Source organism: Scophthalmus maximus, chromosome 18, assembly GCF_022379125.1.
Source record: "Scophthalmus maximus strain ysfricsl-2021 chromosome 18, ASM2237912v1, whole genome shotgun sequence".
NCBI lineage: Eukaryota > Metazoa > Chordata > Actinopteri > Pleuronectiformes > Scophthalmidae > Scophthalmus > Scophthalmus maximus.
In genome coordinates this window covers 8772811-8790000 of record NC_061532.1, presented here as the reverse complement: position 1 = coordinate 8790000, position 17190 = coordinate 8772811, and the positions used below count along the sequence as shown (strand labels likewise).

Here is a 17190-nt window from a genome sequence, read left to right as displayed (position 1 = left end):
TATGAGGATGTGTTCCCAGATAAATTTGGCTCCCTCAAGAGGATGATCAAGGACCCAGTTGGTGGGTTGGTGTGGATCTACACTGAGCGGGCTGTCTTCCGGTATCACATCCAGCGAGAAGCCAGGGACGTCTGGCAGATGTACATGAGCATGAATAAATTTGATCTGGCAAAGGAGTACTGCCGTGACCGGCCTGAGTGCATGGACATGGTACTGGCTAAGGAGGCCGAGCACTGCTTCCAGAATAAGCGATACCTGGAGAGCGCCAAGTGCTATGCGCTGACGCAGAACTACTTTGAAGAGATAGCACTCAAGTTCATCGATGCCAAACAAGAGGAAGCCCTGAAGGAGTTCTTGCTGAAAAAACTAAATAGCTTGAAGCAGAGTGAGCGAACACAGATCACCTTGCTGGTCACCTGGCTAGCAGAGCTCTACCTGAACCGCCTCGGCCAGCTGGAGAGTGACGGCAACAGCGTCATCTTCCAGGAGACCCGTGAGGAATTCCGTCAACTCCTCAGCAGCTCAAAGCACAAGGAGTGCCTCTTCAACAACCGCGGCACCATCTACGACCTGCTGGCCAGCCACGGCAACGTGGACGACATGGTGTACTTCTCGGTCGTCATGCAGGATTACGAGAGGGTGATCTCCCACTACTGCCAGCACGATGACTACAGCGCCGCTCTGGATGTGCTCGCCAAGCACTGTGATGAGAAGCTTTTCTACAAGTTCTCACCTGTCCTCATGCAGCACATTCCAAAAAAAGTGGTCGATGCGTGGATTCAGATGGGCAAGAGGCTGGACCCAAAGAAGCTCATCCCAGCTCTGATGAACTACAGCCAGATGGGCAGCACCCAGCAGATCAGTGAAACCATTCGCTACATGGAGTTCTGTGTGTACGAGCTCATCGTGACAGAGGAGGCAATCCACAACTACCTGCTGTCGCTCTATGCCAAGTATAAGCCGGACTCTCTGCTGTTGTATCTGGAGCAGGCAGGCACTCACGCCTCAGAGATACACTATGACCTGAAGTATGCTCTCAGGTTGTGCGCTGAACATGGCTACCTCCGGGCCTGTGTCCTGGTTTATAGGATTATGGAGCTGTATGAGGAGGCTGTGGATCTTGCTTTACAAGTAAGTGATGCATGTTTTAATATTGCATGTTCATAAATAATCACAAAAATATATATTTAAATCATACAACCATGCAATCTGTATTTTTATCATTTCTAAATCCACTTATCTTTAATTTTTAAATTTGTCAACACCACTAACTTAAATAATTATGTATTTATTACCCATAGGTTGATGTAGACTTGGCCAAGTCATGCGCTGACCTGCCCGAGGACGACGAGGAACTGAGGAAAAAACTTTGGCTGAAGATCGCGCGGCACGTTGTGCAAGAGGAGAAAGACGTGAAGAAAGCCATGAACTGTCTGTCCAGCTGCAACCTGCTCAAGATTGAAGACATCCTGCCCTTCTTCCCGGACTTTGTGACCATTGACCACTTTAAGGTTTGAAACAGTATTTACTCAAATGTGTTTTGAGGAAAGTAGGCATTGTATGTCACACTCTATTCACCACTATTTCTTAGGAGGCCATCTGCAGCTCCCTGGAGGAATACAACCAGCACATCGACGAGCTGAAGCAGGAAATGGAGGAGGCCACGGAAAGCGCCAAACGAATCAGAGAAGACATCCAAGAAATGAGGAACAAATATGGTGTAGTGGATTCCCAAGAAAAGTGTGCTGCCTGTGACTTCCCGTTGCTCAACAGACCCTTTTATTTATTCCTGTGTGGACACATGTTCCACTACGACTGCCTGTTCCAGGTAACCATTTTATATAAAACAATCAACTCGACTCACAAATGTCCTCCTCACACCTTCAGCGTAGTAATAGTTGCCATATGTTCCCCTTTTCTTTTCCTTGTAGGAGGTGACCCCTCACCTGTCGGCCTACAAGCAGAGTCGCCTGGAGGAGCTGCAGAAGAAACTGGCTGCAACCGCGCAGTCCTCCAAGTCACGCCACCACCAGGCTCCCAAGGACGACGGAGACGCTTCCAGCCTGGGAAAAGGCAATGCGGGCACAAGCCGGGAGCAGATCAAATCGGACACTGATGACATAATTGCGTCTGAGTGCGTGTACTGCGGCGAACTAATGATCAAATCTATTGACAAGCCTTTCATTGATCCACATAAGTTTGAGGAGGAGAAATCCAGCTGGTTATGAATGAGGTCTCCTCTTCTCCCTGTGTGATTTACACATATGACAGCCCACTATCTCTACAGTACATCAATGAAACTGCATCCTCCACTGGAAAGACCCATTCAGTGGTGCTACCTACTACAAGGTGGGAGGACCTGTTGTCGAAAAATGTGTCAGCTTCTGTTGATCTGTACAGAATAAACTTTTTTTGTTGATAGTATTTGAAGCCGACGTAAAGACATTTGCACATAATACGGGATCATTCGATGGAAGCTAGGCATGAATTGACAGGCAATGACTCGATGATGTGGTGATGTGAAATAGGGCTTTATAGTACATACATGTGCCTGAACCTCTGAATATAAAGGTTGAAACGGATTGAGATATAACTGCACTACCCATGTATTAACTGCATTAGCCTCTGCACTTGTTTGGTCCATTAAAACATAACATGCACTTGGACAATATCTGTGTCGCCTTAACTACGTTCAACATCGGCAATCTTCAGCTTTGTGTTCAGCAGCTAGTGCAAACCTATTGCACATGTTGCTACAGTTTAGTTATGGAACAGTGAAACTTGCCACTACTGATGGATGGATTGATTATTCTGCTGTATGTGTAATAAATCTTTAAAACCAATCAGCTGTAGTGAGAAGAATCAATACTCCTTCAACACAGATCCTCAGAAGGCCATCTACCTGGAGGCATATATTAAAAAATTGTTAAGAAGATGAAGCAGCACATGATGACCATATTTTCATTCAGTTAGACTGATGAGTTTGGATCACTATGACAGCATCACTTTGTATCCCAGCTCAACAAGTCTGTTCTCATAATTACTGCCATAAATTACCAACTGTTATTAAATATATACATACATATAAGTGTCTCTTATTACACTGAGAAATTGTGGACTTAACTGTCAATGGGTGAAGACAGAGAACACCTTAATAATGGTCATATTCAGCCTGCCTTAAACGGAGTTCCCTTCTGGTGACGTAAGACGTCGCTCGGCAATCTCCGCTGTGAGCAGGCACTATTAATCAACATCGGAAATTCATCGATGTATTTGTATTGGTTGCGCATATACGGCTCAAAGCGCTCCATACGGTGGACATGTACCTCGCTCTATCATCAAAAGATATCGGTGGGATGTCTTGTCGTCGTTGCGTTCTCGAGAGACGTGACCGAGCGAGCGTCCCCCTCTCTGCGATCGATTGCAACGCCTGCTCATTGCTGTACCCTCGCCATGGCGTCGTGTCTCTGCTCTCTCAGTAACAGAAAGTGGCCGCCTCTCCGCTGTTGCTGCCGACTCAAAGCTCACAGACTCGCTCGGCGCCCCAAACCGCCATTTTGGAGTCAGAGAACCGAGAGTCGGCAGCAGCGACGAGAGAGACGAACGGGGGCACACGGGGCCGAGGTGAGAGACTCCGTGCTGGTTGTTATGGCGAAGGAGCAATGGGGGAAGATGGCCGGGAGGGAGAAAGAATTAAAACACGGGGATCATTCGTTCGCCGGGCAACCGAGTCCCCCGCTCGTGTCCGCGACGAGGACACGAGTGGCGCGGGCGGCAGGCCCGGTTGTCGCAACTAACCAGATAGAGAATCGCCATTATACAAATATCATTTCTTAGTACATTGTCTGGGACGTGAGGTGATGGCCTTAAAGAGACAGGGCCGATTTGAATACTTCATATTAATGGTGCGAGAAGACGTCCGAGTCAAACGCGTTGGGATTATAGAAGCTAACGTTAATGATGATAAGCTACATTAGTCAAGAGGTAGCATAGGAGGCATCGTCCCGCATCAAAGGCTGTGCGATTGAACAAAACAACTTCCAGCGCGTACTGATATCTCAAGTGTAGTCTACTGAAAGCAGTGAGCTGTCCGCATATCACCACCGTGACCCGGAACGATCGGCGATCGCAGGCGATGTAGCTCGTGCTCGCGCGGCGAGGCGGCTAACGGTCGTTAGCTTGGGAGCTGCTATCCAGAGCACCGTCCAAGGTTAGCTAGCAAAGCCCGAGCGAATGCTAGCTAGCTAGCTAATGATAACATAACGACACGATAGCAAAGGAAGATGCATATAATCCAGGACAACACATCTCTCGGGCATTCTTTATATTCGACAAAGGACCAAACTCTTGCTCTGTCTTAGATTCTTATCATCCTCCCACATGCGGGGCGATGAACTTGTCTTAGGAAGTCTGGAGTAGTTATTACAGTGGACGAACAGTCACCAGTCCATTTAAATACAATCATAACTTGCATAAATTATTGGTTTATTTGGCAAAGTCACGTTGAAAGTGGAATTGGTGATATCAAACTATTCCATCAATCGATCCAGTGTGGTTCTTTTAGTTTCTTGATAAACTGGAACCGAATTATAATAGAATGCAGTATAGTGGCCTGACATATGGTGTGTGTGTGTGTTTGTGTGTGTGAGTGGTTCAATGAGAAACAAGGAAAAACAAAGAATCCCCCCAAAAGTAGACATCAAGCAGCCAAGTACACTTTCCTTAAGAAACCATTTACCATTTAAAAACACAGTAGCCGAGGAACTACCTGTTGTTTATTATCATCATCTGTGAACAAAACATGTTGAATGATGACAGCTCCTATTTAGAAAATCCTACTCACATTGCCAGTACAGCACAATAAAACAAGCTCCCTGTAAGCAAAGCACTGTCAGTATCGGGGGTCGTGACGGTGTGTTTTCCTGTTTCATAGGGTTTTTCCACCTTTGTCTGATCATTTGTCTTGGAATCAAGAGCAATGACACCCTTTACTGAGAAGGTAGGTCCACGGCGTTTACTGTATTTTGAACAATGACCCATGAGCTGGTGCCATTCTGCATGTTCCAGCCATTGAAGGGTGGTACAGTTCCATGGGAAGAAATGTTTAACGAGCAAGTTACCAGTCCTTTGTCAGCTCAATTTAGGTGGATAACAGTATAACAGCAAAGCCTTACTCATCCCATAGTTAGCAGGCACCCGTGCGTCTCTCTCTGATCCCGCTGCTTTCTCTCTCTCCAGTAAAAGTTCCTGCCCTGCCGGGCAGAGGTGTCTGTGTCGCATGGCGTCAGGGCAGGGTGGCCGGCTGGCGCTTGGGGCATCAGGGAGCTCTGGCCTGGCCAAACCTCTCTACCTGCAGCGCTTAGAAAGATCCCTGAGGTTGGACAGTTTCCTGCGCCAGACCACCACCATCTTCAACGGAGACATAACCAGGTACAGGCCGGGGGGGGGGGGGGGGGGGCGTTGGGCACAGTACACATGCAGCTCTCACAGACTGAACCGCTGGATTGTCATGGGACGCATTCTAGGATCAGTTCCAGCGGTTGTACTGGAAATGCAATTTAGTATCTACAGGGTTGCAAAGTGAATCAGTCGCTGCTAAATGAATTAAATACACTAAAGCATTTTAGCAATCTCAGATCCTATCTGTTGACCAACTGCGCTGTTGAATTAAGCGGAAATTTAATTTCAGCATGACTTGCGCTCTTTTTACTTTACCTACAGTAGATCATTTCAGAAGTATCCAATCATCTACCACACTATGTACCCCTGTCATAGATACATAACAGATACATATCTAAAGAATTAATATTAGATTGGATGCAAATGGTTGGCTCACGTCTTCACCTTTCTCATGTTCTAGTGACGACAGTGACGACAGTGATGACAGTGATAGTGCGTTGGGGACGGGCCTATCGCTGGACCACTCCACTCAACATACAGCTTTGACAGTGAAGAGTGAGCCGTGTGAACAGGGGGATGGGTTGGCTGAGGTCAAGCCCCTCAATGGAGTTCTGCTGCAAGGCAAAGGTAAGATACATACAGAAACTCTTTCATTCATGTGGTACTACACAAGCATGTCCTTACTGCTGTCTTATACCTTGGCATGGCAGATATGGTTAATGCAGCTTCATTCACTGTATCGGATTGTAAATACTTTGTATTTCTCTTCCTAAAACCTCACAGACCAAAAGGCAGATAAAACATGCCTCTACAATTTCTCCAAGCTGAAGAAAAACAGGAAATGGCTCAAGGTATTTTGCATTTTTTTTTAATGCTTAAGCATTCAGTCTATTTAATAGATTAAACAAATAACCAATAAAGTGATGGATGAAGCTCAGTACTATTATTGCCCCCACTGTACCACTTTGTTTAGAACATTTCCCACAACTTTTTTTTACTTTCTACTCTCAGCTTCCTTTAAACACCTTCCTCTTGTGCCTCTACAGAACATCCTGTTGAGTGACGACACCACAGACTCGGACACGGACTCAGACGACTCTGATTTCTGTTTGTCTCGGGAGGAGCTGCATGACATGCTCAGACTCCATCGCTATACCAGGCAGCATCAGAGCAAGTTCCACTCTGACCGGGAGGTACACATGCTCAAAAATACAGTGCCAAGAAATACTTAGGAAACAACTAACACATGTTTTTGAAATGTCTTCATTGTGTATTTTGTTTTTTGGTCCGTGTATATCCGTCCTACAGCTTCACCAATATCAGTACTACAGCACTGGACTCCTCTCTACTTACGACCCCTTCTACGAGCAACAGCGCCACCTACTGGGCCCAAAGAAGAAGAAAATCAAAGATGAGAAGAAATTCAAGGGTAAAGACAAAAAAATCTCCTCGATCTCAAGGCACCACAGGAAAAAAGAAAGAGATATTTATTGGGATAGTTTTTTAATGTTCAATATTTCTTGTTAATGTGACTCCCTATGCTGTGCAGCCAAACTGAAAAAGGTGAAGAAGAAGAAGAAACGTGGAGAGGGAGACTTTATGGAAGAGGGCCGTACTTATGTCACCAAGAGCTTCGCCAAGTTTTCCCATGATGCACCTCTGCCCGTGGTGAAGAAGAAACATCTGACTATTGAGCAGCTGAACGCACGGCGACGTAAGGTCTGGCTCACCATCGCCAAAAAGGAGATCCCCAAGGTTAGAATGAACTAAGCTAATAAAAAACAATGGTCCAATATTAATGCTCAGTACAATTAGTAAGGACAATTCACAGAGGTTCATTTGTCCTAATTTAAACCCTTTTCAGTCTTTCAAGCAGAAGACTTCTGCAAAGAACCTGGTGTTGACCAATGCCAAAAAGGTAAGTCACCACTACTGTGTTGATGGTACTAACTTTTAATGATTTTATTCTGGATCTTGTGGAGAATACTTCACAATGTCACACATTTTTTTGCATCTGTTGATGCTCATTCTCATTTCTTGAATGTGAAAGATTAAAATTGTTGCTTCATTAAAACTTTTAACCTCTGTTTCGTTTGCACCAGCTGGCTCACCAGTGCATGCGAGAAGTGCGGCGTGCGGCCATCCAGGCTCAGAAGAACTGTAAGGAGACGTTACCCCGGGCTCGACGCCTCACCAAGGAGATGATGCTTTACTGGAAGAAATATGAGAAAGTGGAGAAGGAGCACAGGAAGAGGGCAGAGAAGGAAGCCCTGGAGCAACGTAAGCTGGACGAGGAAATGAGAGAGGTAGGTGGAGTGGAGTTTTCTGTCTCATTTGGCTTTTGCTTTCTACAGCTGCTTTTTTCTTATTGTGATATTTGATTAAAACAAAAATTCAGTAGTAAAGCTTTGGAATATACCACCCTTTGAAAACCCTGAATGGTGATGTGTGAGTTTCTCCGTCTATCGCAGGCCAAGCGTCAGCAGCGCAAACTCAATTTCCTCATCACCCAGACGGAGCTGTATGCTCATTTTATGAGCGGCAAAGCCAGCATGGGGGGTCAAGGAGGGGACGCGGCTCAGGAGGAAATTCTAAGAAAGCTCGACGACACTGCGGCCCAGAGACAGATAGACATTGGTGGAGGCGTGATGGTCAACATGGGACAGGAGGATTACGGTATGCATGGCTCGCTTTGTTGTGTTGTTGGAGTAGAAACACCTAAGCTGCTTTCAGACATGCACTGAAGTACGGACATTTTCCTAAAATTTTCTCGAGGGGCTCCTTGCGAGAACGCAGCAAATTTTCCACGAAAGATTCACGGTGAGCGAGTGCTCAGGCCACCCCTCGCCTGAATGTTCTGGTAATTTTCCTGTTGTTGTGAACACGTCTGACACCCCCTACGTTCTTCATATGTGAATGACAAACTCTGACCCTTTCATGTCTGAAAGCAGCTTTGGTAATTGAAACTCAGCCTTGATGGTTGACAGTCCAATGGTGGAAATGTTGACTAGGTTCCTCTGAACCACATTAAGGCCAAATTGAATGCCAACATGACCATTTATCATCTTATTTATTGCCTCTTTAGACATTTTTCTATCTGTTGATTATATATTTTTTTTCCCCTGCTGTAGATTTAATATGCTTTTGTGCTACAGAAAATTAAAAGGAACAGTGTTTGTCAGCCAACAAATCATTAGTCACTATCAGTTATTATCCGCTGTTTTCTAATGATGGTGTTTTACAATTCATTTTCTGATTAATTAGTGGTAATATGTTTTAGAATAGTAGTGTTTAAGGAGTTGAAAATATTGTGTTGTAAATGGGAATGTCACACTGAATTGGATTTCATGGTTTTCTGTAATCCCAGATAGTGAATACTACAAGTCCCAGGCCCTGAGGAACGCCAAAGAAGCCTACCAGATTCATCAAGAGAAAGTAGGTTGATGCGCGCACATCTTCAGCTCATCTACACATCCACGCACACACTTCTTATCTTCCTATACTGTTCTGATTTCCAAATCTCTCCTTGTAGACGAGAATGTTTGATGAGGAGGCCAAAGACAGCCGCAGTGCGTCTCTGCATACAGCCACTGGCCCGTTCTCAGGCGCCGGCTCTGGGTTTGGAGAAAGCTACAGCCTCGCCAACCCATCCATCCATGCCGGTGAAGAAATTCCCCAGCCCACCATCTTCAACGGCAAACTCAAGGGTTATCAGCTCAAAGGCATGAACTGGCTGGCGAACCTCTATGAACAGGTACAGTATACTTGTCTGTCGCTGAAATCAGAGACCTGTCTTCGATTTATGGGAATACTTTCTGTGACCCTTATTGGTTTTCTTAATTGTTTAGGTTTGCCTTTTGTTTATGGCAGATTATTTTGTGGCTGGATGTAAAAATTGCATAAAAGTTTAGAGGTGTATTATTGCAATACATTGTAGTTGTAAGAATTATCTTCACTCACAGGGTGTGAGACCACGAACTACAGCACTGGACCGTGTCCAGGCTCGCCTCTGCAACATTAGTTGCAGATGCCTTTTGACCAGCATATGTTCCATAGATGCTCAGCGCAGGTTTCAATTAAAACACACAGTTATATAAACACACCGGTTTTTTTTGTATTAAAAACCTTGCAGTTTTTGTTGGCATTGAAATTATTCCATATTATACTGTGCTTTTTTCTTTTGACATGTTGAGTGATTGATTTTCTTCTTTGTTTTCGAATCACTCTGCAGGGAATCAATGGAATCCTGGCAGATGAGATGGGACTGGGGAAGACAGTCCAGAGCATTGCCCTTTTGGCGCACCTTGCAGAGGTGAGAGAGAGAGAGCACCGGGCCAAAGGGAGTTCATTCACCACGCAGAAGTCTGTGGAATTTTATTCAATTGTCTCCACTGTTCATGCTGACGAATACAACATCTGACATCCAGTGTCTTTGTGCACCTGCATCCTTTTAAAGAGTCCCTGGTTTCTGGCTGAGCCTTATGCAGGTGCTGGAATATTTCATTGAATGACTCCGGTGACTTAATTTCATTGTTGTGAATAGCTGATCTGCCAACTCTTAAGGTGATTTTAGTTCCCCCAAACTCCAAAGGAAGGACAAGTGGAATTCAAGGGAAACGTGAGCTTTCCAGCGTTGAACTATCGCTGACAGGAAGATGCATGCCTCGTTCCGACAGTCTTTCCTGTTATTGGGTGCTGCTCACACAGGCACACACACAAAGACCACCTGTTGTGGCGGCTGACGGGTGTATTTATTTTTTCTGCCCCTGCATAGAGAGACAACATCTGGGGTCCATTCCTGATAATCTCTCCAGCGTCCACGCTCAACAACTGGCATCAGGAGTTCACCCGCTTTGTGCCCAAATTCAAGGTGAGAGTCCACAGTGCTGCTGAGTGAGTGCGCTAACGGAAACACCTGCAAAAACATGCCTGAACCAATCGTAAGTTCTCTAGTGTTGCTTTTCTGCTAATGAGAAATTCTGTTAAATACCTGAAAGCAAACACACCAAGTACTCAGAAGAAAAGATATCTAGAACTATCCATTAGGGGGCAGTATTATATTAGGGCATTTGCAGCATTGCTTTTGTCAACGCGTTACTAAAGAGCTGTTAATACTTTCAGTGGCTGTTGCATTCTTTTGCATTCTGTGCATTCTTCTAGACTAGAGACCATTTACCAGACACATCAATGTCAGCTGCGCGTACGCACACACACACACACACACCCACATTCACACACACACACACACCCACAAACACACACACACACACACACACACACACACACACGAACGAACGTACACACAAATTTTTGCCCAGCTCTCAACTCTGCCCATTTTCTGTGATAGTTTGAAAGTAAATCAATTCCCGTCTTTTTCTTTTGCTAATGAAGTGTGAAAAGACCCTATTACACAGTTTGAAGATAAGCTTCCTGAACACTCAAAGCATGACTGATTGAAAAACAATGGAATACCAGTTCGTGTTGAGCGACGTAATGATGTGTAAATCTTTTCACATCAGCCCCTTCATCAACAACTCAACAACTGAAGCTGTGATTCCTATGTGAAAGCTTTGCCTCAATGTTTCCTCTGGGAACATCACTGTAGCTCTGTTTTTTTTAATTATTGCTCAGTCTAACCTTTAAGGGTTTTGAAAGACCTTAGTTTTGAATATAGTAAATGGAGGAAAAGGTTCACACAAGTGATCTTTGTGGTGCTGCAGAATTTATTGACAGAGCTAATCAAATTTTTAACGTTACTGACCTGTCCACCAGGTGTTGCCATACTGGGGAAACCCTCACGATCGGAAGGTGATTCGGAAATTCTGGAGCCAGGTGAGGATGAGCTGATGTTGTTTCTGAAGATGCATTGTAATATAATGTTTGGCCTATAAAAACTGTACTCCCCAATTTTCCTACTCTTTTAACATGTGCCGCTGTCTCCCCTTTCACTTGTGTATGTTTGTGCAGAAAACCCTTTACACACAAAATGCACCATTCCACGTGGTTATCACGAGCTACCAGCTGGTCGTCCAGGACGTCAAATACTTCCAAAGGGTCAAGTGGCAGTACATGGTTCTGGACGAGGCCCAGGCACTGAAAAGCAGCACCAGGTGAAACATTAGCATAAAATATATATATAAAAAGGTGAGTGTTGAGTCTGTGCCAGGTGATTCAAGGAGTTCTTCTTCCTAGCTGTTGAACAGAATTGTAATAAATTGTCCAGAACACGCAGAAAACCTCTTTCAAAACATTGAAAAATGTAGTTGTGCATGTGCACGATTACAAAAGTATTCATCTTTTCAGGGCAACCACTGGATGCTGGCCAAAACCGGCAAATCTAGTCAGGAAGTGTTTTGAGAAATGCACTCCCACACACACAAGCCGTCTTTTTACAGTCGGAGTAATATGTGAGATTATGATACTGTTACGTGTCAAATAACGATGATTAACTCATGTAATTGTTGCACCACCAGTCACTGTTTCTGTCTGTTATTAGCGTCCGGTGGAAAATCCTCCTGCAGTTCCAGTGTCGAAACAGACTGCTGCTAACCGGGACGCCCATCCAGAACACAATGGCTGAGGTGTGTTTGGCGCGTGTGTGTACATGAGAGCTGGTGTATACAAGAAACAACTGTTGACGAGTGTATGTCATTACTGTCTCTCAGCTGTGGGCCCTGCTTCACTTCATCATGCCGACACTGTTTGATTCCCATGACGAGTTCAATGAGTGGTTCTCCAAGGACATCGAGAGCCACGCTGAAAATAAGTCTGCCATTGATGAAAGTGAGTGCAATTCTGAGGGGGGGTCCTTTTGGCACAATTTTAGTTCTCTCCTACCTTTCTAGCTGACATCGCCTAACGTTTCCCAAACCGCATTTGTTTGGAAATGTATCTGCCAGCGCCCATCTTTTATTCCCGCTCGCTGTTGTTTGACGTCTGTGTTGCAGACCAACTTTCCAGACTGCACATGATCCTCAAGCCTTTCATGCTGCGCAGGATCAAGAAGGACGTGGAAAACGAGCTCTCGGACAAGGTAAAAGAGCGAACTATCTTCTCCCTAATCGCAGAAAAATCAAACAAGCCTTTAGTCCAGAACCACACATTGACTTGGAAGTAATACTAATAATTTTCACATTTCAAATGCAATTTTCCAAAAGACAAAAGAAGATTTCTCTTCAAATAGTTTGAGGGAAAGTTTTACCAGATTGGGCCCTGCAGAAGATTTTAGATTGGACAAAAAAATTCATTTCAGCAAAAAGAAGAAAAAGAAGTTGGATGTTTAAAAGAAGGTTAAAAAACATCCTCTGAAAAAGTTTGGAACAACACAAACATAAAAAAAATGCACTTTTATACTTCATCAGTACCAAAGTAGCCTCACTTCTTCCTTGCACCCGTCTTCCATCTGTCTCCCTCTACACCTCGCGGACACAGAAAGTGTTGTAATACGCCCCTGAGTGATGCTTGTGCTGGCAGATCCTCTTGACAGATGTTGGACTCGGGGTCTCTTGCTGTCAGATGCGGTGCACACATACTCACTCATGCGCTGTGGGAGTCTCGATACACAGAGTCGGAGGAATGGCAGAGTTCACCACACCCACACATCTGTCTCTTTCACTTTCCTCCGCACCCGCATGAAATCCTGCCAGTCCACTTAGATTTCTTCTTTGCCTCTTGTTTGGTTTCTGCTGTTTTGTCCGTCTGTTTGAACCAGTAGGACCATGTGAACTTTCTTTTAAGGTTTTATAGGTGGGATTTTTGTTGTTGTCATGTTATTGCTCAGTTTCACTGCTTTTCTTAAGGAATGACACGACATAGCAGCAGATTTTGATGTGTGTTTAAAGAATGTGGGGTCAACCTGCTCATTAAATCTGCTGCCATGTATTTATTTTTGGTTTAGCCCATGTGAAAATACTGAATGCGCTTTTGAAGGAGGTGCAACATGATGGTGGTGCTGAAACTCAAAAACACAATTTTAAGCTATAGGCTGTAATTATTTAGTGTTGAAGAGGTTGTAAATGTAACATTAGTAGAGACCTAAACTCCAGACACGCATACATTAACGTCTGTATAATTCAATAGAGAGTCACTAGTAATGACGGTTGCTTCTGTGGCACGTGAGCTCATTCTCAGCCCTCCGCTCCCGCAGATTGAGATCCTGACCTACTGCCAGCTGACGTCCCGGCAGAGGCTGCTCTACCAGGCTCTGAGGAACAAGATCTCCATCGAGGACCTGCTGCAGTCGTCCATGGGCACGGCCCAGCAGTCTCACAGCACCACCTCGTCCCTCATGAACCTGGTCATGCAGTTCCGGAAGGTAGGAAACCCTTTGCCTGTTTAGAAAACGAGATAAATGAAATGATTACGGCCATAAAAGGGTTTACATTGTTTTGTCAGGCGCAGGACGTCATGATGATGGATCACAGTTATTAGTATTCTGATCATTCTGTTCCGCTTCGGTGGATTTTTTCAAAGGCGTCATAATGTTCCATTAGCGATGACGGGTCTATATTTTGCGTCTCTTTTCTTCTACTGTGAATTGGCAGTCCCAGAATAAACACGAGTGGGAGGCTCGTTTTCTTTGCACATGTTTCTAACTTAACTCTTTGGATGGTTTCTCTGCAGGTCTGTAATCACCCCGACTTGTTTGAGCGCCAAGAGACACGCTCTCCTTTCCACATGTCCATCAAACCTTACATCATGTCGAAGTTCCTCTACCGCCATGGCCTCATACACTCGACTAACCAGGCCAGGAACAAGTAAGTCGTACAACACAGATCCCGTACCGACCCATGCACACACTCACATGGTCTTGACAGATACGACCGAATCCAATGAAAACATTTAAAGTGAGATTTCCTCTTGCAAAAGGCCCAATTATCCCAATTACAGTTTCCACACAGAAATGTTGTGGGTTGGACTGGGATCAGATTATCATCCCAAACTGAGTCTCTGACTCTTTCCTCACATTCAGTGGCGTAACCCTGTCGTTCTCTCTACACCCTCGTCAGATTACTTCAAGTGCTGTTGTCTCCCTTCTCTCCAAACCACATCCAGCAGTCTCTGTTTCACAGAAAAGGTGAGCGCAGCTCAAAATCTCATCCCAGACTATACACGGCAGTCGAAACGCAGTGTCACTCTTCTTCCTTCAATGTTTTTGTCATTCCTTCCTCCAGTATTTCCACATGTCATCTTTTCTTCCCTGTTTCATTTTCATGTTCTTCACCCTGTATTTTTACTCTCCCAGGTGATGACAAGGGAAGTTGTTTCTCCTTCCTGCGCTTCATCGACGTGTCGCCTGCTGAGATGTCCAACCTTATGCTGCAAGGCACCTTAGCGAGGTGGGCTTTCAGTTTCTGTATTCAAACCTTATACTCTCTCTGTCTTTGTTTGAAAGAAGTGAAATGAGGTTTGGTCGTTGAGTACAAAAATGTCCACCAGTTCTAGAGGTGCTGTATTTGTTGTTGACAGCACTCTGGCTTCATCCGTGCTGCTACGTTTTCATTTTAAAATGGAAAAGATCTCCGTTCACGCAAGGGTTTTAGCTCTGTGTCAGTATTATTCCGCGTCCATACTCACACACCTGAAAACGTATATATCACAGGACCATTCCTGTATACTGAGCATGTGTGACTCTCGCACTGTCAGACTGTCTCCTTTGCAGTTGGTTACTTAGCTACGTAAAATATTATGAACCCTCTGCCCTCTGCTATGCCTTCCACAGATGGTTAGCCCTTTTTCTGTCCCTGAAAGCTGCATACCGGCTCCACTATCAACGCCTGTTTGGCCTTGAAGAAGAGCGGCAGGAGGAGGCCAGAGACGGCGAGGGGAGCAGGGGCCGCTCGCAGCCCGGGATTATGTGTATGTCTCACAAGGACCTGATTCTGTGGCTGAACAGACCCACCGCCTTCCCCAACACGCACACCAGTCCTGTCCTCCAGGTAAGAAACACGCAAGACACACTCACCCTATGTACAAGATACTCTCGAGTAGCCATCTGCGGTACACACCGGTGTGAAACTCCAGCAGGGATTCGTGTGGCGCTGACGATGCTGAGCTTCTCCCCAGGGCACCGGTCTGTGTTGGGCCACACAGTGTGCTCTTTGCCCCAGGCTTCCTCTCCCTCCTCTGGGATCCAGGGTGGAACCTAATCCCTGTGTAGCCCAATGACCCAGTAACACTGTACCCCCCCGCTCTGCATGACTCCGTGGTGTGTGCTCACCAGAGTCTGTCTTTACGTCTGCTGTCAGACATGTAGGGGAAAGCTCCAGGAATCGTCATACACATCTACACTGACAGCTATCTCTGTCTATCTATTTATTGTCTTCCAGAATATATACACTACTATATCTGCAAATGTATCAAGCCAGTCCAACTCTGTCACATCAATAATGAAATTGGTTTTTTTTTTAATGCTATTTTTTGTCTAATTTCTTTTTGTTTTGCCTACATATTGAAACCTAATACTTAGCTGTTTAGATCACAACAATCTCCCACGGTGCTATCCAGGAACATTTCCAGGGGTAAAATATCCTCCATCGCTTTATGTTTCCACAACAGGGAGAAGGCCTTGGGAAGTGCACCAGGTTTGGCTCAATCCAGCCTGATTATTGTTGGCCACAAACTACAAACCAAATAGCGTGTTTGCAGTTGTTAGGGTGTTTTTTTAATGCCAGGTGTATAACAATGCGGTGCAAATGTACTGTGTACTCAACGATGTACAGAAAGTACTCTGGCCAAGCAGAGACTTTTTTCCCTGGAACTGAATTTAGACCCGAGTTCCTCTGATTAAAACACGTGTAGGGGGGATGAGTTCCACTGAAATTCCTTTTCTCAGGGGAATCTTCTTGTGGTGGAAACTCACCTCAGTTTGTTACTGTTATGGTTTAATATGAAAACAGTTTGGCTTACTGCTGTTCCCTCAGTACTTCAGAGGCTACAATGTGGTTTCTGAGGACACTGACGAGTGTAACAGAAGTTGGGAGTTGGTGTGAATAAGGTAAATAGTGGCTCTTACACAGCACCGTTGTTTTGGGAGAAACTAATAATCTGGCAGTACAATTCTTGTAGTTTAGCCGTCTACAATGTCTGTGTGTGTAGTGCACCACAGTTATTTTCAGCTGCACTCATATGTTTTCATTTTTGTTGGATTCTGCAGCTAAGGACAACAGGATTATGTTGAGACAGCAGATATTTCCTGGCAATATGGAAATCCAATTGCTTGTGGGAAAGGAATTACAATACAAAGGTGCCAGTTCAACTATACAGACAAACCTAAAAGATAAAAAGAAAAGGCTGCACCCTGCAGATGATCTCCTAGGGCACCGCTCCAAGAGCTTTTTTTAGCCAATCCCCTCAGTTTATATATTTTTTTTAAAATTGATGAAAACGCATCTCATCCATCCTTTCACCCAGCAAACGGTTATCCATTTCCATATATGTACAGTATCACATTCTCCTCCTCCACCAATTCTAACTCAACTTGTTGGGTGGAAAATACTCGGGAGAAGATGCTGTCAGTGTAAGTTCCTCCTCCTCTTCCTCCTCCTGGCCTCATCACACTGAGTCAGGCAGCTGCTGAGCATCTTAGCCCCCCCCCAACCCCTGGAGTGACTTCAAGAATGAAGGAGCAGGAGTTCGATATGGAGACAGAAACTCACAGACACCTGAAGAGCTAATACTGTATCTGTACTGTGCGACCATGCTGACCCCCAGACTCCCACTTGGAGTTTTTAGAAATTATTCAATCCCAAGAGCTTCCGCCAACTTCTGTCAACTCCTCATTTTTCTTCT

The 17190-nt window shown here is 45.0% G+C and overlaps 2 protein-coding genes across 3 annotated transcripts in view; both read left to right on the top strand.

The window, feature by feature from the left end:
* Positions 1-2843, top strand: part of vps18 (VPS18 core subunit of CORVET and HOPS complexes) — a 5096-nt gene extending 2253 nt beyond the window's left edge. The window contains exons 6-9 of the mRNA XM_035618325.2: positions 1-1131; positions 1302-1511; positions 1592-1828; positions 1932-2843. The exon at positions 1-1131 is cut by the window's left edge and continues 132 nt beyond it. Coding sequence (XP_035474218.2) covers positions 1-1131; positions 1302-1511; positions 1592-1828; positions 1932-2228 — 1875 coding nt within the window. The 3' untranslated portion in view covers positions 2229-2843. The remainder of the gene's footprint in view (positions 1132-1301; positions 1512-1591; positions 1829-1931) is intronic.
* A 515-nt stretch (positions 2844-3358) lies between these two features.
* The window catches only part of ino80 (INO80 complex ATPase subunit), a 36171-nt gene continuing 22339 nt past the window's right edge, over positions 3359-17190 (top strand). Inside the window, exons 1-25 of one of the 2 annotated variants that reach the window (XM_035618322.2) lie at positions 3359-3624; positions 4934-4999; positions 5239-5430; positions 5861-6027; positions 6184-6251; positions 6447-6593; positions 6709-6829; positions 6950-7155; positions 7265-7318; positions 7503-7706; positions 7872-8076; positions 8768-8835; positions 8933-9154; positions 9632-9712; positions 10175-10270; positions 11173-11232; positions 11368-11510; positions 11897-11981; positions 12066-12183; positions 12348-12433; positions 13547-13714; positions 14023-14156; positions 14409-14476; positions 14645-14738; positions 15122-15338. In XM_035618322.2, the coding sequence (XP_035474215.2) occupies positions 5279-5430; positions 5861-6027; positions 6184-6251; positions 6447-6593; positions 6709-6829; positions 6950-7155; positions 7265-7318; positions 7503-7706; positions 7872-8076; positions 8768-8835; positions 8933-9154; positions 9632-9712; positions 10175-10270; positions 11173-11232; positions 11368-11510; positions 11897-11981; positions 12066-12183; positions 12348-12433; positions 13547-13714; positions 14023-14156; positions 14409-14476; positions 14645-14738; positions 15122-15338 (2964 nt within the window). In that variant the 5' untranslated portion in view covers positions 3359-3624; positions 4934-4999; positions 5239-5278. The remainder of the gene's footprint in view (positions 3625-4933; positions 5000-5238; positions 5431-5860; positions 6028-6183; positions 6252-6446; positions 6594-6708; positions 6830-6949; positions 7156-7264; positions 7319-7502; positions 7707-7871; positions 8077-8767; positions 8836-8932; positions 9155-9631; positions 9713-10174; positions 10271-11172; positions 11233-11367; positions 11511-11896; positions 11982-12065; positions 12184-12347; positions 12434-13546; positions 13715-14022; positions 14157-14408; positions 14477-14644; positions 14739-15121; positions 15339-17190) is intronic. The other variant, XM_035618324.2, reaches the window with a different exon arrangement.